Here is a 22,766-nt window from a genome sequence, read left to right as displayed (position 1 = left end):
TTTCACTTGACATTTTGTCTCTTTGCGTCAAATCATCATCGTCATCATCATCATCGTAATGATCGTGTTTCTCCTTTGGCTTAAACACTTTTCAGATTCTCTCCTCACACTGTTCTCGCTGCTGAGCTGCCAGAGTCAGTGTAAACAAACAATATTTTAACAAGGCTGGAAACTTTCATATGAGGTTTATTTTCTCTCCAGTTTGAAGAATCGCTTCTCGTATTGCTTTGCTGTACTGGGGGAAAAGCTACAAGGTCAAAGAGCGGACATTGGAGTTTTCCTTGGAGCCAAAAGTAACAGCTGGATTCTTTAGACATGTTGTGGTGAGTCATGTTGAGAGCATCACTCATAGATGGAGAAGTTTCTTTTCAGATAAAAGAAGTGAAATAAGTAAATATATAAATATATTATATCAAAAGCCTTCTCACAGCAGAGAATGTGAATGAAGACTGAGACTTTTTACCCCCAGCTGCTCTGCTCAAGTAGCTCAGCGGTCACCAGAACCAGGCTGCTGTAGTCCACATGGTCCCACAGGAATTTAGGATATCCTCCAAAAAGTAAATATTTTTATATTATATCCAGTAAAAAGCAACCACCCAAGTATGTGATACTATGGTTAAGTTTCCAGGAATACTTTATACTGCCAAATATTTTAGTTTACAATTACATAAAAGACTGAACAGAGCCAAATCATCACACCAACCACCAAACCAACGTGAACAATTAATTATGTAACTAAAATAGTTGCCTATAGTTTCCTTTAATTGGAATATATCAAATCACAAAACTATGGATCGCTAAAATGTAATCCAATAAAAATTCCTACCATAATTCTTTTGTAGGTTAATCAATCATTTGTGGATTACAGTCTTAGGTAAACATAATGATGTCTTATTGTTGGTTATTTACTAGTGCCACCAATTGATTACAATATTTTATCACGAGAAATCGCATGGGTGTCTATAATCAATCAAGATTAAGTAAAAACAAAATTGTATATACGTATAATAATTTGTTCATCTTAATGAGAACTATGTAAGCCCGGCCCCTTCTCACTGTTTTGCTAGCTAGCAACTGTGAGCTAGTTCACTTCTGGCGACCATTTTAAACTACTGTATGTGTCAGTTCAAAGGTCAAAATAACAAAACGTGCGTTAGAAGTGTTGCATCATGATGTTAAAACAGGGGAGACGAAGTGAATTAGCATTAACGCATTATTATCACATTAACTCTGAGAGCTGATTTACCAATGATAATCTATAACAATGCGTTGTGATAGTGCTGATAGTGAACATGTATACCGATAACTGAAGTTCACATGAATGTCCAACCAGCCTCCTCCTCTGAGACTGTGACCAGATTTAAAAATAACCAAATAAACAAAAATAAACACTCCTCTCTCCTGCTCTGAGCTCAGATCAGGCTCGTGTCCTGCGGCTCCGGTTCATGTCGGCTCCTATCAGCTTCTGTGTTTTGTGTGCTCTTGAACCTCACCTGTCCAGGTGAGTAGCCACTCCACTGCTCAGCTGCTCTGTTGTTGTTGTTGCACAGTTGTCAGCTCCCCTCCTGCACCTGTGGGTGTGCGACCTAAAAATAACAGCAATAAAAGCAGCAGAGATTCATTATGATGAAAAACAAAAACGAGCGTTATGGATTTTTTCGCCAACACCAGCACTGAAGTCGGGCTTTATAAGCAATATAATGATGTTGATCTGACACCTGACAACTGAGTTCAGCTCAGTTCACTCTGCTCCTCTAACATGTACAACTTTGTGATGTTTGTCGCCTAATGAGCCAGACATTCTTTATGGATCAAGAACACTTTTAATGTTGTTAAAATGGAGAAAACAAGATGTTCCATGAAATTTGATAAGAACTTTCTTTGTATATTTGAATTGCAATGCGATAAGTTGCGTTGCATTGCGGTACAGTACAATAAGATGCGCTTTATTGTCCCCATGGGGAAATTTGTCTTGGACTCGCAGTGCTGCATACATTTAATCTAATGCTTCCACAGACACAAGTACAACAACAAAGTGCCATCGAGAACACATTACAGAATGGAAAGTGCCAAAAACATATATTGAACATAGAACTCATTATGATAGAAAAGAAAGCACCATGACAGTATTGCATAAACCTTGGGGCCTTACCTTTTTTTGTTTAGAATAAAAATGGTTTAACTTACATCTGGGGACACGGCATCGTCTTCCTGAAGGTAAAAGTTCAAACTCAACTCAACTCATAAATGGTCTGTAGTAAGAGGCGATCAGTTTTTGACCTTCGTGGCAGTCTGCACCAGACAAAGAGGTTCTGATTTTAGCTGAACTGATTGGTTCCCATACCATGCCATGACTTCTGATGACGCTCTCCAAAACAGCCTGGAAAAACAAAAACATAATCTGTTCAAACACGCTGAGTCGATGTAGAAAATACAGTTTTTTTTTGCTGTAAGTAGGAACACAAGTTGTTGACATGGGTTTCAGCTCACCTGACAGATGGATAAAAACTTGATACGTGGCGGCGGTGTGTCCCACAGGCTGAGGGTCCAACAGAGTTGAAGTTTGCAGCCACTAGACACATTTGATCAAACTTCTTCAGCCACTCAATAATGGACCCATTAAATATGAGTTTTTATCTCCATTTTCTGTTGTTCATTTTGTATTTTCGTAACATGATTAGGCGACCAGCTTGTACAGTATGTGTCATGTTTAGTTCTGTTGTTGCCCTTTTACTAACCCTGTGATTAATATTAATGTATGTATTAATGTATTGGTACTGCACTTTACAGACATATCTTGTTACTTTCAATGCCTCATTGGACACAGCAAAAACAGACTTTCGAGCAAATGCTTTTAGCATTTCTGTGTTGTATAAAATCCAATGATAAAATATTGGGGATTTTCTTTTTACAGTTTATTACTTTATGCAACATGTATAATCCTATGTCCTGGGGGCTCGTATTATATGCATGACTTCCTGCCACCTCTACCAAAGTAAAAAAAAACAACAACAACAAAAAAAAACCCGCACACACACACAGTGTAAGTTTTGACTTTTCACTGTGAATTTACAGTCTTGTCTTGTTTTTACAGTTTCTTGCTTTGTTAGAATTACTGTATATTAAAATAAATACCGTACAAATGCAGTTCTCTACTGTATTCTTGTAAATAGTGCAGTTTTATTATTAAATTACCTATTATATTTACAGTAATTTTACATGAATCTGCAGTATCACCACTTGTTTTTGCTGTGGAGGTTGAACTGAGACACACAGACAGCTAGGTAGGCTACATTAACATGTCAGGAAGAGAGGGAGAGACTGGGTGGGATGGATGGAGGTGGAGGATTCCTGTAGTGGCAGGGAGGGAGGGAGGGAGGTGGAGGGTGAGGGGAGGGATGGAGGGAGGGAGGGAGGGGTGGTGCTGAATGAACAGCTCCTCCGCTCATAAAGTAATCAGAGAGCTCCTCTGCTCCGTCAGAGCAGCGCACAGCCATGAGCCAGCCGAGCTCCCCGTCCTCCAGACCCGCGCCGACTCTCCGCCCGTCGCCCTGACGCGCACCACAGCACCATGAAGAGGCAAAACGTGAGGACCCTCGCCCTCATCATCTGCACCTTCACCTACCTGATCGTCGGCGCCGCGATCTTCGACGCGCTGGAGTCGCAGAAGGAGACGACCCAGGTGAGGGAGCTGGAATCGAGGAAAAAGGAGCTGCTCAAGAAGTTCAACTTGTCCACGGAGAGTTTCGACGAGCTGGAGAAGGTGGTGCTGCAGCTCAAGCCGCACAAAGCCGGGGTGCAGTGGAAATTCGCCGGCTCCTTTTATTTCGCCATCACCGTGATCACGACCATAGGTAAGAGAGCAGCAGCGCTGTCTGTGTGGGAACTTTTATCTCTCCTTAAGAAAGGAAAAAGAAAAGAAAAAGTTGGAGTGGATGGATTATATGTCAGCTCCAGTTCCACTTATTCCCTGTAAATATTTGTATAATGAAAAAATAGAAGAACAGATTTTAGAAAGAAAAAAAAAAGTCAATATTAACTGATAGCTAATAAAACCTATAGAGGCAACAGGAGACACCAGATGCCTATATGTTCAATACATTTCTTCATAGGAATTACAATATACATAGTAGGCTATATATTTTATAACAGAAGTGAAGGAAACACCTTAAAATGTCAAATAAGATTATTTAGATGTATGCATAAATCTCCAGTAAAACTATGAAGAATATCAAGCAGCCAGAAAAAGATCTACTTGCATGGAAACTATTTGACTTCTTAGCCTACAGCACTTTTGTTTTTATTATGATGGTTAAAAGGTCTTATACTATACTATAACTATTATAAATGACAGAAGCTATTATAAATGACAGAAGCTTACATAAGATCAATAGTGAGCACCACAGACAGCCAGTGTCATGTTTGAGGTGTTGGAGGCAGCTTGACAGCCCCATCCACTGCAGCACAAACACTGTGAGTGCTGCTTCCCACAGACCGAGCAGAGAGCTTTTCTCTGCTTTTCTCTCTGAAGTGAACACCGGGAAAATTGTTCTACAAACAGGTTTTGTCATCAGAGCCCTTTTTTTTTTTTTTTTTTTTACACTGGAGTGTTGTAGCTGCTATACTCTGCGTGCTTTGAAAAAAAAGGGGGTCGCCTCAAAGTCAAATCTGTGGCGAGCGGAGGCCTCTTAAGGACAAGTGTCTCTCTGCGAATGTGAAATTCTGCTGCTCATAACTTGAAGGCTGTCATTAAAGAAGATGCTGCAGGGAAATTTAAGTTATGAAACAGTCATTTTGCCTCCTTCTCTTGTTGCTGCTGCTCATTATGTTCTTGATCCAAAGGGCCCTACAGCAACGCAACAACCCCCCCCCCCCCCTCCCCAACCCCCCCCCGGCTCTTTACTCATTTTATTACACAGGCTTCAAAAATCAGCCTGTTTGCTTTAGCAGCTCGGCTTGGCTCAGATGTTTGCGTAACAGCCCTGCCAACTGCAACTGCAAGTTTAAATTTGTCTGACATTTTAAATATTGAATAAAGATAAGACTGCAGAGTCCACCTTTGTCTTAAAATGGGTCTCTTTTAAGGCTGTCGCTTCTGGTTTAAAAAATAACATTTCCTTTATTTTTTCTCTTTGGTATACGTTATCGTTTTATCTTTAAACCAACAGCACCTTTATTAAACGACCTGCTTCAAAGACATCGTGTGTATCTGCTAAGACAGTGTAACATGAGCATGAAAGTGTAAAAAGAGTCATAAAATCAGCGAAAGTACTCGTTATTGTCATTTACTCAGCATCTACATTAAGTTTGATGATATTAGGTAACGTTAGTGGTCGTACCTGAGCAGGTGAGGCTCTGTGAGCATTGAACTGAAAGTATTGTAGGTGCAACGGTGCATTTTATTGTTTATAAATGTAACTTTACAATTGTAAGAGGGAGATTGCATCGTCTCAACCTGCTGTGTTTAGCATCGAGGGCAGTTGTCAGTAAAGTGACCTGTGACTTGTAACCCTATCAGATGCAGGCGACTAATCGCACACTAACCCAACCCCGGGTGTCTGTAACCGCATTCTGTAATTGTGAGCCCCCGAGGCTGCTACAAACACAGTGATTGGCGTTTCAGCCTGCCATTAAGTATTAATGACAACACCAGACCCTCGCTGTTCCACTGGCCTTCTGGCACACCGCATTAACACTGTAGATACTGTACTGTACACCTAATAGCACGCCACCATGATGCACATAGTGTCCTCCGCATGCTGATGAGATGATAGAGTGGAGCAAAACAAAGGGGCATACAGGGCAGGATATTTATTTTGTTAAGTTTTTCACCGATCAAACCTGAGCTACAGCTACAGTGATTTCTTTAGGTTTCTTGTAATACAAACAGAGGCTAAAACTATTTCTGTCACTGGCTAAAATACAAAAATAGCCACAAACCTCTTATTTCCTCTCATATTCTTTGAAATTATAATTAAAGTCATTTTAGAAATGAGGCCTGAGGACATTCATAGCCAACACAGGACAACCCCCAAGGACCAGAGCGCTCACGTTGATGTGAAAACACTGCTGCTCCTTTGTAACATGAGTAAAAGAGGAAATGAGTCAATCTCACTGTAACACGACTGTTTTGAAAGTCATATTGTATATAACACATTGGGCTGAGGTTGGCTCTCTATCAAAAACAAATATTATCCCAGAAAGCTATGAATAAATATACACATCAATACACATTCATAAAGTGCACGGCCGCCGGTGGAAAACGGCAAACACGCGACAAGATCTGGCCCCAGCATGCTCTACTAATAATTTAACATTAGAAGACGAAGAAGCGGAGGAGAAGAAGCTGCAATCAGTAACCAGTAACCAGTCATCATCACTTTCCAGAGAGGAGAAGGTGGGGGTGGGGGTGGGGGTGGGGAAGGCAGAGGGCAGGGTGTCCATTTACTTACCAACTGCTTGGGGAAAGATTGAAGCGATGTTGGATACTGTAGATACAGGAGGAGAGAAGGAGAAAAAAAAAGAGCTTTGAGCAAGAACACACTCTCAAGATGGCAGGATACTCAGGGAGCTCCTCTGTACAGGTTTGATAAAAAATAAAAAAAGCCTGGGGCTCACACACACACACACTGTGCTCTCACCCACTTCCAAGGGGATGATCATCTTATCATTGCCACATTTACTGTACTCACTGTCCACGCTGTAGCTGAAGGTCATCATTGAGAAAAACATGAAAACACTGACATGCACACATACGCACACACACATGACATGTCTCATATCCTCTGTGTTTTATCTGATGTGCTGTGTGTTGTGTGTTGTGTGATGTGCGATAACGGGCGGGAACATGTGAAGCAGTTGTGTTGCCCTTCGAGGGGGGGCAGATGGCTTGTGTTGACACAGAGCGCAGTAGTCTTTGTGTAACATGCCATATGATATCACAATATGTTTGCACAGGCTAAATTAAAAGATTAAGCACACACAAATTTCACACACGCAACCTTTTTTTTTGTCACTTTTCCTCCTGCTGATAAAGAGCCGCTCCGACAGACGGAGTTGGATTGAAGTTTTGGGAGGTTTTTTTTTTCTTCCTTACAGCACATTGAAAAACATCCTTGAAACTTTTTTTCAGCAGCGGTATCTCTTTACAGAAACAACGTCTTAGATACTCTGGATAAACACAAGAGCCTGTTATGAATAGTTTCCCTGGCAATAAAAGAAGAAAAAGCTGCAGCTCAGTAGTTTAAATCATCCTCGTATTTTATGTTCAGGTCCAGTGGTGGTGAAGCTGGTGTGGCGTCTTCAATTAGACTAGACTTCACCTTTGACCTATTATTAATACTGACCATGATTTAAGATTAGCATCCTGTCATAACTAAGTCTTTTAGCTGCCTGACTCTTAACTACACATTACATTTAATTCCCTGTAACTATGTCTTTTAAGGTTTTGCATAATGATCAACTTAATGTCTGAAGATAATTTTAACAAATGTTGACACCGACTCGGAGTAAAACTTAAAGGGTTGGCTCACCTAAATGAAAGATAAAACTGATATCATGTAGCCAAGGAAATAGTTTGGTTTAAATTTGACATTTCTGCTTCTGCACCTTGGAAACAAACTGAATTTCTTTGCCTTGTTAAAAGCGTTAAAGGACCTGTGTGAAGGATTTAGGGACGCCTAGTGGTGAGGTGTAGACTGCAACTAAAACTGAACCCACACCAACACACATTATTTACTCTTCCAAGAATGTAGGAAAACTTACAGTGGCCTTCGGGGAACATAAAAATGAGAAAGACCCTCTCTATAATGCCAGTGTTTGGTTTGTCCATTCACAGCTCCTGTAGAAACATGGCTGCGCAATATGGCGGCCCTGCTGTGGATGAGCAGGGCTCATTCTAAGTTGTCAGAAAACCAACGATTCATACTGAGGGTAAAGTCAGCACAAAGTTTTTAAAGAGGAACTATGCAAGATTTTTTACCTTAATTAAACAGCTTCGAAGTAAATGTGCTGGTTAAATAAATGACTTGTAACTTGGAGATTCTCTGCCTTCAATGTAGCGTCTCTTAGCTGAAATTCAACCTTGCAAGCGCCTCTGACCTAGTGCTGCAGCTCTCATCTCAGCGGCACTGCAACACAAACGTGCCCCATATCCTGAAATCTCTTGTTTATGACAGATAAGACCACACAAATACTGTATACAGATCGTAACGCGTATATGATATATAATGTTATCCACAACTTTGTTGAAAACAAATACAAAACAGTGGAAAAGCGACCGGACTTGCATAATTCTCCTCTAAATTAATTTTGTAAAAGTCAATCAAAACCCATTGTATTGGCTTAAAGGAGACATTATATCTCAGAACCACATGAAACCAATATGAGCTGCAGAGTTGAGGTAAATGAGAAAAAAAAGAGACAATATATTTTATATGTGATCGGGGTGAGCCCACTCTTTAAGTAAATTAATCTCGCAGAGATATCTAATCTCTGAAGTCATTAACCTTCGTCTTAGGCTCATAAACAAAAACCTTTATATGTGATAGGACCCATTAAAGTCGCCATGTGGTTGTTATTAGAAAAAACATTCCTTCAAAATCACATGCTTTGCTTGGATTTTTTATTATTGTGAATCACCTCTTGTTAAATAGTTTTTTGCTCAAAGATCATTTGGCCGTTTGCCTCTTGTTGATTCAGCAGACGTGAGCTCAGTGCTTCGATAGAGGAGCTCGCCGTCTGCAGTCTAAGAATCTGAAACCTATTGTGGGGAGAAGAAATGAATACAAATGCATCTGTATGAGTCGCTATAATCCCGACAGATAGCATCAGTCGGGGGTTAAAGCCTCGGACTGGTGATGAAAATCTGCTGCTTGGTTTGCAACACTCTCCTGTCACATTAAAAGTGGCCTGGATCAGAGAGACTAAGCCCCTTCCAGCTCTGCTTTAGTTGCTCTGTCACCACCAGTAGATCGGTTGTTGATGTACTGGGCAGCTACCAATGTTCGAGCTTTAATGCAAAGCAGGCTCTTCCTGAAAAAGAGCAGACACGTTCAGCAAAGCCTCTCCGGGTTAGTGAATCTAATGTTTCTATATGTGGACTGACAGTGAATAAAAGATCTCCTCATTTTTCTATTTTCATCGCTGACACAGACTTTGATTTGGCACCAGACGTGAATCCATTTCCAGCATTTGCATAATTAGAGGGCACATCCTGAATTATTAATGGTAATTACTTACATTAGTATCATCATTATTATTCAGTCAGCTTAAGAGGTTAGCGCAGTAAGTGGTTGAGTGCAGAAAGAACATAACTCTCATCAGACAGAGGGAGATGGATACTTCAACACTTCTCAGAAGAGGAGTCGGTATTAGAAGGACGTAGAAATGTGATAACACCAATAAATAGACATCTATTATAACGATGTGTGGCTACAGAAAGTCACAGTGATATATTCACACCAGCAGCAAAGTGGACAGATACAATATGCCTCCAATGGGGTTTTCTGTGTGGCGGAAAAAGGAAGGAATAATAAATGATACATTTGGTAAATAGATTTTATTCCAACAACTGTAGAGAATAAAGTCAATGTGCATACAGTAGTTGTAGAAAGAAATTATAATTATACACTAATTATGTTTATATACAACTACTTCTTGAGTTTTCTAAGGAGCTATATACTACAATATACTGGTTAGAGTCAGGTAAAGTCAATGGAACTATGAGACAGAGGGTTTGGGTTATCAACCAAAACCATTAGTATTGTCTTGTAATGTTTTGTATTGCAACAATATCAAAATATATAGATGTGCAGCATTTACTTATTGTGTTGGTCATGTGGGCAGTGTCTTTTTTCTTTCAAATCATTTTTCTGTGGAAGATTTGAAATATATATTTATATATATAAAAAGTTTTTTTTTCCATTAGAAATAAGAACATTAAATTGCACGAGGGGCTTTCACAAAAAGAATAGACGATTATTGTGATACTCCCTAAAGCAAGCCTGCGTTTCCACTGGAGCTTTTCAGGTCATTTGAAGTACTATAGCAAAGAAAGCCTTTTAATTTTTTTTTGTTGTGAAACTAGTGTTTCTAATAGCAGCATTGCTTTTACAGTGAAACCACTGAAAACTTTTGCTCTGAAAATGTAAAAATGCTTCACAGAGAGAACAGATCAACTGAGAGCGACTGACTGCTGTATCAATCAACCTGAGCCGTTTCAGATTACAGTTTAATTGAATTAGGGTTGATTTGAGCCACTGCTGTGTTTCAAGTGATTTGGGGGGGGTGTAAGGTAACTGTAACTCTTCATGGTGCTTTGCATAAAAGGCCCCAAAACAGAGTAAATTACCTTGCATAACCCAGTGTGATGCTGTGCTGTGCAGTGAGGCACTGCCCTCCCTGCTCATCATGGAGACACACTGAGATGAAATGTGACACAGAGCTGTTAGCCGACAGAAGAAAGATGGATTTTTTTTATTTTATTTAATTTTTTTGGTTGCTTGTAAATTACACAACAGACTTTAAACAGGTTTCAAGGTCCTAGAGGTCCTGCAGCACAAACCATATACAGTATGACATGAATATTCATGTTAGCGACACATTAATTAAGAAAGAGCACTGGACTCAGCTTCTTTGAGTCAGTCTCGCCACAGGGTTGCCAGTGAAAACTCAAAGAGCTGAGAGGACGGCTAAGCTCTCTTTGTTTTTTTTGATTTGTGCAGCTCCGTGTCACCAAGTTACAAGAAGGTCGCAAACTTCAAAACACAGGGGGCTGGAAGTGAGCCACTAAGACACTGTGGCGCTTTGGTGACGGCTAAATACTGTGAGGTTTGGATTTTGAGCGATGTTCAATAGTCAATTTATAGGATTATGTACAGTTGATTGTTTATACATATGTGTAGGTCGTTTGATATTCTATATGTTTATACATTTACCTATGTATGTGCATTTATCTTTTCATGGTGAAATGTGCACATTTGAGTTATAGTAACATCAGGAATCAGCCATTCTGGATCAATCTCCTCCTCGCCCTGTCTGTTATTGGGTGTTTGTGACATGTGACTTAAAAACAGGAAGCGATGAAGTGTGGAGTGAAGTAAAACGCAACTTTAAGTCAGTGCATATTCTCCATCCAGCTCTTTCTTTTATCCAAAAGTGATCCCTTACCACCACCACTTATCAAACCCTCAGGTTACACAACTGTTACCTTATGCAACAAGTGACATTTACTGGCACAAAGATAGATTTGATGCCTGTCCTCTCGCTGTGTATTAATTACGCTCACACTCTGGGTAAAATCCCAGATATTGGGGGTATTACAACTGATTTGGACAGAAAGCTTTAAAACCTCCTGGCATTCGTACAACTCCTTGCTCCAGTGGTTTTATTTTTCTATGAAACTCTCTCCGTTGTATTTTATGTGCACCTGAGAAGCAATTTGTAAATCATTGAAGTCCGTATTAGCAGAGACATGACGTAGTGCGATGCAGAGTATGGTTATGAAGAAAGTCCTCTGCAGGAAACTATGTTGAAGTGTTAAAAATCAACCATATAGTTCTTGGAGTTTACTGAGTGAACCTGAATGAGCATAAAACCTTTAATGAACACAGCATCGCTCCACTAATGTGAGTTTTAATAGGTTCTTTGTTTTGTAATCAAAGTTAATGTATTAACGATGTTGAGTAGAGTAAATATAACAGACCCACGAGGGAAACCGTAAAACTCGAAGGTTGTGTAAATAATTAGACTCAAAGCAAACTAATCATGGTGTTTCAAGGTGTTTAATGGATTTTGAACCTCATTTCCAGCACTTGTTTTAATTTAAAAAAAAACACCTTCCTGTAACAGTAACGCATGCATTTTAGCATCAGATCTCTGACCACGAGCCGAAGGTCCAAACTTTTAAGGGGAGAAGAAAACGTTGAAACGTCCAGGGCTATAATTGGCCGGGGGGAAGTTTGTTGCTGTTCTTGATCTGGAGGAATAACGTCTGAGAAAGTTGATAGAAGCGACTCTCATTGCTCACTGCTGCTCCGTTCACATGACCAGCGAATGTTTACCTATTGTACGTCTGCTTTATGCTCCGCTGCCTCAATGGAAAGTTGAGCGCTTGCCTGACTCACTAAACAAAACATGACTTTGTATTTATTAGGCTTCATCATCCAGCGGGGGCTGACTGGAGTTTAACCAAATCAAATAGTACACAGTAGTGAGATCTGAATCCCTTCATTTGATGTTTCCTACTGATTCTGTTCCAGAGTATAAATAGACTCGACGTGACGAGTAAAGTCTCAGCTACAGTAATATCGTGTTGAACGAGCTCCTGTGGGGTTTATTTTGATTTGAAATGTGAACTCTTTACTCGTTTTTTTTTCTTCTTCTCTGAATGGAAGAATGCCTATAATCTCATGTCTCGGTGTATTGAATTATGTTCCTCTTTCACAACCCAGAGCTTTTAGCGAGTACTGGATGCTGACGCTCGATTAATATCGTAATCCTTCTAGTGGAAATTTGAGATTAACTGAGACGTGTCCTCGCGCCCCAGACACTAAATATGTGTTACAACTCCATCAATGCTGCAAATGTACAAAGGGAGTGCAGTCTAGGGCCGCGGTTTACTGGAGACAGAATTTGTTGAAATGCACTCTAAATGGATCAATTTTTGTCTATAATATAACTCTAAGTGCCAATGAACTCTATTAAAACACCAAGACTTCTTTGTCCCGTCTGTGCTTCTCAGCTGTGGCTCCCATAAACGTGTGAAAAAAAATCTACATCATTTGTTGGGGTCTATTTTCAGCGGAGGATTGATACACATTTGGTGCGAGCGAGTATTTATAGCAACATGGATGATGCATGATTGGATTGATTTAAAGTAAACTATAAGCGTTTCCTATGTTCATCATAATGAAGGATCACTAATGTGTTATTAATGGTTTCTGGTCAACAATTAAAAACACATTTGGAGCTTTATAACACAGAGGAATAAGAAGATAATAACTTGTGAGTCGTATAGTCGTATCTGCTGTTGACACTATTGAAAACTTTTAAGACGCTGATGCTGGAATCATTTTTGACTATTTGAGCTCAGTCCAAACTTTCATCACCACATCTCCCTTTGATCAGTAACAAACCAGGATCATTACAAAGTGTCATGTAATGATGATGATGAATAACGACATAATGCGAGCCTCTATGCTGAGCAGAATGACTGGCTGTCTTTTGCATGAAGCTGCATCACTGTGTTTCTCCTCTTGTGACCTGAAAAGGAAAGGTATTGGAGACTTGTTCAGGGTTGCAGACAGTTGGGATGTGATTCCAGGAAAACAGGAACAAAGCTGGTTAAAAAGACCTTGGCTGTTGTGGTTCTTTGGTTTTCCACTGGACTACAAGCCATAGAGAGAAAGAGAGGCTTTATTGCAGTGTTTTTGTCCAGTTGAACGTCACTTTATTTGATTAGTTTGTAGGCTAGCCAAGTTTGTGATGTCACATCTTCTGGTTTAGCATGTTCTTGGGTTTTTACCATACATACTTTACTAAAATAAAAACACAGTTTACACTAAAATTTGCAGCACAGGCTTGTGGGAAGCTTTGTTTCATCGGTGCATAGCTTCTAATGTCATTCATAAAGTTTTTCTAGGGTTCATGGGAAATGGTGTTTATCAAAAGTTGAATACTTGGATCTTATATCTGCTTAAGACATTTTCCACTTTGCGTATGATCTGTACCCATAGTTTAAGCTTTTCCAAAAACTTGTACTGATGTGCCAAAGATTACAGGTTTGTTTCTAGGCAAAATGTTTTCTCTCATTTACTTTCACTTGTGTCAAATCGCACGGTTTATCAGAGGTTTTTGGCATCACAAGCTGCATGTGTTGTACAATATCATCACGGCATACTGCAGCTTTGGGGCTCTCATTGGGCTATTTAGTGTCACTCATGTGGAAAAACTACCAACAGGTGCTTTGTAAAACCTTCACTCTCGACAATATGTCCACCCAGACATTTTAACCACACAGGAATTATAACGCAGTCGCTCTCTGCTGCCGTTCTTAAACTATGGCTCGCATAGATTTGCGATATTAATGCTGCAATAATCTCAAAAACCTATGTCAGCCATTTCATACGAACTGCCTGCATTGTGTTTACGAAATTATGCAGAAATGTGGGAGAAGGCACTCGCACAAAAGCATCCAGACATTTTCCTAAACGATGCTTAAGAGACACAATATAATGGCCCACACTGAGCTGCAAATTATTTCTTGGAGAAATGCCTGAATGCTGATGGGAAATTTGCACTAAGAAGCTCATTATGTGTCGAATGTGGATCTGTGTATTTGTATATCTGGGTTGTTTGAACTTTCTTTGCCCCTTCGATGAACATTACAGGTGCTGTACAGAGCCACTGTAGTGCGATGTTTTATATAAATTTATATAAAGCTCAGTTGAAGCCTGTGCATGTGAAAGACAGTCACACAAAATGTACAGTATGTATCCTAAACTATTAAACAACATCCTGCTTCAAAATACAAATTTCACCAAAGCCCTAGTTGAGGCTCTACAGTATGTAGAGTGCATCGCAGGGCCTGAAAACCAAAAAGACACACAAATAGCCACTGTTGCTATAAAAAGCCGATACACAGCGAGTCACATGACCAGAGCAGAGAAACTCTCCCTGAGGAACACACAATGTCATGAAATGCTGCTCACACACACACACACACACAGTCCTCTCAGACGGGAGGGGGTGTTATACCAGCCGGCTCAGTGTTGATTGTGTGCCCAGAGCGCTGAGCTGTCTCCCCAGCGCCCGGAGATGGTGGAGCTTGCGTAGCCTTAGATTCTCTGCCCCCATACAAGCATGTGCCAAAAAACTAAACTAAAAAAAAAAAAAGAAAGAGAGAAAAGAAACACATCTTTTCCACATGGAGCATGGTCAGCTCATCAGCAGTGTTGAAAGCGTCTAAACACTGAGGTGAGAGGTGAGAAGTGAATACTGTATGTTTATGGTTCACGGAAAAAACAGGGCTTTCATTGCCGTCCTTATCATAACAACCTGAAGTGAATTTCTCACAACTCACTGGCTCCTGACGGCTCCAACCTTCTCCGAGTCCAGAGACTTGGGATAGTGTTGGATGCTTTGGTAGCCGGTGCGGGTGCATTAGCTTTACGCTGCTCCAACTGGCTCCGAGCAGTGGAATGATTCGGTCCGACAGCGCCAAGCGACCGTAGCTCGTCCTGGCTTATATACTGTCTCCCAGGGGAATTTGTTTTCCAATTTGTTTCCAGCATCTGCTTAATCTCTCAACAAGCCAACCTGGATGAAGTGGACTGTCACACACTGGGGCGTAATGATAATAACAATAACAGTGATAGGTGAGTCATGTTTACCCCCGAGGGGCTGAGATTTGAGCGCGAGCTTATGAGTACACATTTAATATCCATACACACACAAAAAAAAGTGCCCCATGTCGACCTTGGGCTAAAACAACAGGCTGCTAACCTATTTTCTCTGGAATAATCCTCGTATCAATCCCATCAGAGGTGACGCAACTGCTCCTGATCCACATGGTGACATGTGGTGGTGGCAGAATTGGTGGCAATTGACTCAAATAACTACAGTTGTATTCTGACTGGTCAAAGATGCATTGTCACGAATGTAGGGCGCCAAGTAACGATGGTCTTCTTGCACTTTCTACTGTTTGTTTTAAACATATATGATATGATAATGGAAGAAACCATTCAGAAAGAACCAGTTCAGTGTCTATACTGTATATTTGATGATTCTGAGAAAACTCCGAATTTAGGTCATATTGCATTGTATAGTGTTCATTGTTGGGGTTGTGTTGCTTCAGGCACCAGTTACAGTAAGTGAGGTCTTTGAAGGTTTGTTTGAGAAATAGATCCATGAGTCTGAAGTTTCATTAGAACTGCAAAGTGGATCAAAGGATTGCTATAAACGAGTGGCTGCTCGTTTATTTATTTTACTGGATTGGCTCTTTCTATTGTATCAATAGTGTTGATCTAAATGAGTGAGGGCCACTGAAGTTCACCCTCTATTACAAACTTGCAGAAAGACCAGTACAACCACAACCTTTGCCTAACTTTAACCAAGGGTTTTAGTTGCCTAACCCTGTACCGTAATCATAGTTTTCTGTTTTTGCCATAACCACAATCTTCTCTAATTCCAGCCATGCTATTGTTGCCAAGGACAGACATTACAAGAATACAAAAAAAAAAAAAAAAAAACATGCTGTTGAACATAGTCTGGGGTTTTGCAGAGTTGTGCAATATCAGTGTGCTTGTCTGGTGATGGAGTTGGAGTGAACACAAGCATTGCTTAAAAGGAAATGCATCATAATAACGTGAGACCATTGTTATTTGTGATTATTGGTGCTGATGATTTTCATTTGCATCATCATAGTGAGGAAAATCCTCCTGGGTCCAGGATGGAGACTCATCTGTACCCAGCACTGGTTCCCTGTGTCTTTTCCTGTAAACCGCACATTACCTAATGGATTTAGGCTAAAAATAGAGCTTTTTTGCTGTGGAAAACTCTTATAGACTTACAGGATATTTGCCTCCCATCCAATTTTGGTCAAATAAAATTGCGGAGTAATCTTATGTATTTGTTTTTACTACAATACACTAATGAGAGAGTACCTCCTCGTTTTGAACTTGTCCAAAAACAAAGCAGGGAGCTTTTGAACTCCTTTGGTGTTGGAAGAAAAAGACATTTACTTGCCAATAAACCTACGAGCTATCATTGCAACATAAAAAATAAATGGGCAGTGACATTTATGGTCTTTGGTTACTGCATCAGTCATTAATGAAGAGATAAGATGTAGGAGAGCATTTTGTCTCGGAGATAGGTGCAGATACAGGAAACATGGCGAGACAGATCGAATGAAACAACACTAATTTATGTGAAACGTTACAAGACAGAGAGTCTAAGCTTTACCGGTGCACATGCCGCCAAGAGATGAGCTTCAACGCACTCTTTTGGTTTGTTTAATCAACACAAGACATAGCTTTCCTGTTGTCATCATCTAGTGAATCTACTGGCACAGTCTGGCTCATTACGCTCCTAATAAATCTCCGGCTGGTGCATAAACTTGAGTGAGGTGACATTTGTATGTCCTTATTATCCCAGTCTTCACCTCTGTGGGTCTGACTCTCCCACATAAGAAAGAAAGTCGAGCACATCATCTCTTGCATATCATTATAATAAATGGTACTTTTTGTATAAAACGGCTAGCCTGGCTAACACCAGATCTCATCTCAATGTAGATTGAGATTCAGTCTGGGAACTACCCGAACTACCCCATTTTTTTTGTATTGAGGCATGGTTTACGAACGCCCAGAGCTGTTAACTGGGCGCTACAAATGTCTATCAAATGTGTCTGTACATAGCTTATAGCCAATCGTATCAATCATACCCGATGGCGTATGTACTGTAGAGCGACAGGAATCCGATGAGGAAAAAAAGTTGCTCTTTTTTCAAAATGAACTTGCGGTCTAAACTACTTAAAACACTTTCTAATGCTGCATGGAAAGGTAAAGCGTCTGCCACCATGTTGGATCGACAAGCTATCAACAAAGTCACGTCGGTGTGTCGTCATCGTCTTGCTGCCCCCTCCCCCGTTCTGTGATTGGCTCCCACATTGAGGGAAAAATTGGATCCATGGTTTCCAGGCTGACTTGCAGAGTGAATAAAATCGTGCACAAGGCAGCATGGGTATACAGTACCTAGGCTATAAAACGGCCCAAGTAATGTAAAATGATAGCGCGGATGCAAGTAAATCTCCAAGTAGGTTAAAACAAATGCTATGCATGGATTTGCAGATACTGTGTGACCCAGGTCTGGTAAGGTGAACCTGCAGATTGAGTGGAGGTGGAACTGATGCTCTGCTCCCAGTCTGTCTGCTCCCGCCATATGGGCAGCCCGAGGCAGCGGTTACCTCACCAAGGTGACAAGGAGACCTGACACACAGATAAGAAGGGATGGACATTCAGAGACAGTTTGGACAAAGTTACTGTACAACACTCTATGGTTCAATGAGGAATTTGTCCTCATGTAGCATGTCTGTAAGTCACAAAGGAGGAGATAGTAATCAGAGCTTCAAGGTCACTTCCTCGTCGTGGAGACTGGGAGTTTGACCTTATGTGCTGCAACTGACAGTGTATTTACCTCGGATAAACCTCGGAGAGAGAAATAAATATGTTGCACTTTAAGAAGCTATTCAATGTTTTTGAAAACCTCACTGTCTCCATGTTTAGCTGCACAGCTCTTCCAGCCATTTACTACCTCTTACGAAACTACATTGGCTACAGTAGTTTATTGTTGTTTTTTTCAGATTCTCTTTTTTTCTCTCCTGAAAAATAAAGTTTGAAAATAACAAACAACATATTTTGCAGTACAGGAGCACCGGGCCATGCAGTAAGGGGTTCATATAACACCTTAATAAGATCCATTACTTGATTTAATTGCCTCTGGTCATTAAGCCAGGTGCCAGCATGGTCTCATGCATCACATAACGTGACATATGATAGCTTTACAAGGTGGCAATGAGCCCGGCCAGACGGCTCAGGCGGGACGTTGATGGGCACTTGTGTCTCCAGTTGAGAGCCATTGTCAGAGGACCACACACACACTCCTGTCTGCGTGAGATGTTGATGTGTGTGCTGTGTGTTGTAAAGCACCCACACATTGCCTCATATGGGTTTGTGTTGGCTGGATGTACGCTATCAAGTCATTTTAAGATCATTTTTGCTGTAAGGCTGGTAAAAATCTGCAGATCAGGCTGTCGGTGATAACGTCCACTACTATACAACTGAATATCAGGAGTTGTTTCATTTAGCTGAACAGTGACTGGTGTTAACAGTCCAGTCAGGTGCCAATAAACCACTATAGCAGAAGAAGGTGTGAAAAGATGATGCAGCAGATTTGTCTCAGACAAACAACAATGATGAAAATGTGATGGAAATATTGAATTTTCCTTTGTTTCAAGTCTTAATGTGAGAAACATCACATCAGTGGATGTTTACGTGTGCGTGTATAACTTGCAACATCTGTGTCCGTTGCGTTTCAAACTCAGCCGAGCATGAAAACTTTTTTCCCCCCCAAGTTTTTTTTAAAACACAAATGTAAAACATGCAATGAAACAGGTGCAAAGAACTGCAGTCAGCCCAGACCCAAATGATGGCTCGGCTGTTGACGTTGTTCTAGCACTGCTGTCGTTACTGAGTTGAACTGAATATATTTACACTGACAGTGGAAGCCAGGATGTTTGGAAAACTCACCATGGGTGTAGGAGCTTATTGAGTCTAAAACATTGGTCTGAATTATGTTGTAGAATTATTTTTTCTCTAATCAAACCCCCTGATTTTTGCATTGTAAAAATTAATACATAAAAAAAAGCCAGACACACATGCAGGGTGGTTTCTCACCATCTGCCCCCATGTAGGCTAATCGCTCAGTGTTTACTAGTCGATCCTTCGTCAACATGCCATTTGGAGTTTGATCAGAACACGATGACTTACTTGAGATTGATGAAAGGCAAATGTATTTTATGAGTCAGAGGCTTGAGGCTTTCAAAGTCATGGTGAAGTTGAAGATAACTACTTAGGAACTGCCAGGATGCTTAAAAAATAGACATTTTTACAGGAAAGCCTTTAATTTGGTTATCAAACAATGGCAATTTTAAATTTTCTATATCTTTTAAAGTGCAGTTCATAATTTATTGATGTGTAGCAGTCAGGCAGTCTCTAGCCTTTATAGGAAAAAACATAAGGATGCATCGTGCAACATGTGCAGGATGTAATTTCTGGCTGCATTTGTCAATTTCAGTTCTTTGTGTAACTTGGCACCTATGTTTATCATTGTGCCTGTGTGTTCCTCTGTCCTCTCATTTAATCCCGGGTTTTTCCATATTGTCTTCGTTTTTGCTGTGTAAACCGATCTGTCTCTCTCTCTCTGTGTATGTGTGTGTGTGTGTGCGTGCGCTATGTGCCAGATTTCGGTGCCTCTCCTTCGCCAGCACATGTCAGTTTAGGACAGCATCTGCTCTCCGAGAGCAGCTGAATGAGCCGAGCAGAGTCCAGAGTGTGTACGAATATATCAGTGGAATCAGGTGACAGAGGCAGGTGACTGTGGAAGAGAAGCGATAGAAAATGCATCTCTGTAAATTAGAGGCTGAGGGGAGGGAAGGGAAGGGGGGGGATAGAGAGAGCAGAGTGGAAAGAGTCCGACCTTGTAAATAAAGATAAAAAATAAAAGAGTTGAATGTGAGCTGAAGGGAGAGAAAGAGTCAGAAGAAGAGTCAGAGCAACAAGATGGCAAGACAAGCTGCAGCTATTTTTATAAAAGAGCATTCAGCTGAATAAAACATTACCAGGCCGCAGTCCAAATTACCAGAAATCACAAGGCAGGCGTGAAATAGCCATGTCAAATTATAGCAGGCTTGTCACATATGTTTGGTTTTTTAATGACACAGAGGCTGAACTATTTTCACATGCAATTTCTCATATTGCTGCACCAGAGAGACCCCCCACCACCCCTCCTCCTGCCCCCACCCCCATCCAGTGTGTCAGGGCTTAATGAGCATAAAATGTTGTTTGTGTTGCGTATCAGCTGCCTATTAACTGTCACGTGCGGGACAAAAACAAAACACTGATCGGAGCAACGAACGGATCAAAGGCGGTTAATAGTGTGTGAATTTTAGCAATCGTCTCCTGATTCACACTTGGCCCAGTTCCTAGCCTAGATGTGTCTCAAGTGTGTCTCTGCGCTTTATATATTCCAGAGAAAATGATCCTCGTCATCCTCACCACCATCATCAGCAGTGGCATCTGTGACTAATTATGCACACTGTAGTCTGGAGTCTAGGTCTGTGCCTCCCAACGTGGTTTTGATCTGATGTGCCCCAGCGGCCTGAACTCCTTCACCTCCCATCACGCTCCTACTTCTTTCCTTTGAAATGATTTTCTGCTGGATCATATATAACATTATCAATCATAGCAATATTACTATAACATAAGTTGGTAGCCTAATGTTGGTCAAGTTTCTGAGTGGCAGAACCATCCCCCTTACTTGAAGCTTTACATTTCCTGTTTACTTTTAACTATTTTCCATTAGCTACAACAATCACTGTTACCTATAATGTTCGGTTACCTTCAAAAAGCTGCTATTTAAATTGTTTATTAAACACTTGTAGCTAGCATGTCCACATTACATTATTTTTTGCTCACTGCTAGCCTTTCTAAAAATCAATTATTTTTGATTACTTTTAGCTAATTTCTCTGTCTTTTTCAACAGTTCATATCTTTCAATCTTATATTAGCTGTAATTTTAAAAATGTAAGTGGCTATTTCAATTGTTATCAATTCAAATAACTTTTAGCTAACCGTTAGCTGCTCGGCTGGAGTTGCCATTTGTTTATCCATTAGCTATTTCAACAGTATTAATATATTAATTTCAATTGTTAGTTTAAATGTTTTGCAAATACTTTTAGCTATTATTTACCCATTAAGTCCTTTTAGGTCATTTTAAGTTGTTCTTACTTTTCTTACTTTCTAAAACAATCATTTCCAGTTACTTTTAGCCAACTAAATCCATTACATAGGCCTATTTCAACAGTTTATGCATTGCTGAATAATTTTCTCTGTTACTGGCTTATCAAAAATCATTCTAAAGATTGTTGAATAACGTTGAACTCACAAATATTAAGCAATTCCTTTTATATTTCAATTGCTTTTACATTTCCATTAGAATATACACATTCTGTCCCTGTGGTCCCATGATGAGATGCTCATCTGTTAGTGTTACCTACTGTACCATCCACAGGCTATTTCAGCAGTTTATACGTTACTGATAGTTTTGAATGCAGTGTCTTACAAGATAATATGACACGCTGGTTGAGTAGTCCCATTATTATTATGTATTTCTTTTCTTTTTTTTTTTAACTTGACGTGTTATCATTCTTGGCAGTGACAGGCAGGTATGTTTTGCACTCCCGACAGCTGTTTACCACTGGGAATTGGCATCTATTCCCAAAAGGAGCCATTTGAAATTCCCAGATCATATTACACAACATGTTCACTCTTTCTCTCCACTCCTACTCTCATCGTGCCAACACAGGCACACTTTTAAAGCAGATAACCCAAATGGAGCTCTTGAAACAGATACGTCTGTTATTTGAGTTGACCTCTTAAAAGCCTGGAGAGAAATCCCAACTCGGAGTTCCTACATTAGCAATGACTACAAATTAAAGACTTCCTGCCATCCAAATTAAGTTTTAAAGCTTTAAATGTGTCTTGACATTTTAAACGGACCTTTTTATGAATTTAGTATAGTGCAGAGAGTGAGTTATGAGTTTTAAAATCTCCTTTTTCCCTGCAGTTTAATTTCTTTAACTTTCATCTTCTTTCTTTATTTCCCGTTATATTTCATCCTTGGTGTCCTCCTCCACTCCTTCTTTCCTCCTCCTCCTCCTCCTCCCTTTACCCCTGCTCCCTCATTGTGTACAGTATCTGTGTGAACCTCACTTGTGCCTTAGTGCAGCTGTGTTGTGAGTTTTAAAACAAATCAGTATCAACTGTGTATCAGGTACATAAATCACGTGATTTATTTAATTAGCTAACCCTCCCAGAGTTCTCACTCTCCACATGGAATGCCTTGCTTACTGACCTCATGGAAAACTGCAGCCTGCCAAGGTTTCCTCTCATATCCCCTAAAAAGGAACCTAAGGAGTACGTTTGGAAATA

At 40.3% G+C, this 22,766-nt stretch overlaps 1 protein-coding gene across 1 annotated transcript in view; it reads left to right on the top strand.

The window, feature by feature from the left end:
* Positions 1 to 3,476: 3,476 nt before the first annotated feature.
* The window catches only part of kcnk3a (potassium channel, subfamily K, member 3a), a 30,362-nt gene continuing 11,072 nt past the window's right edge, over positions 3,477 to 22,766 (top strand). Inside the window, exon 1 of the mRNA XM_085770088.1 lies at positions 3,477 to 3,854. Within this exon, the coding sequence (XP_085626214.1) occupies positions 3,572 to 3,854 (283 nt within the window). The 5' untranslated portion in view covers positions 3,477 to 3,571. The remainder of the gene's footprint in view (positions 3,855 to 22,766) is intronic.

The sequence above is a fragment of the Trachurus japonicus genome, chromosome 24, assembly GCF_045865225.1.
Source record: "Trachurus japonicus isolate A0001 chromosome 24, Traja_1.0".
Classification (NCBI taxonomy): domain Eukaryota; kingdom Metazoa; phylum Chordata; class Actinopteri; order Carangiformes; family Carangidae; genus Trachurus; species Trachurus japonicus.
Note: the sequence above shows the minus strand (reverse complement) of the source record. Positions and strands in the feature narration are given on the sequence as shown.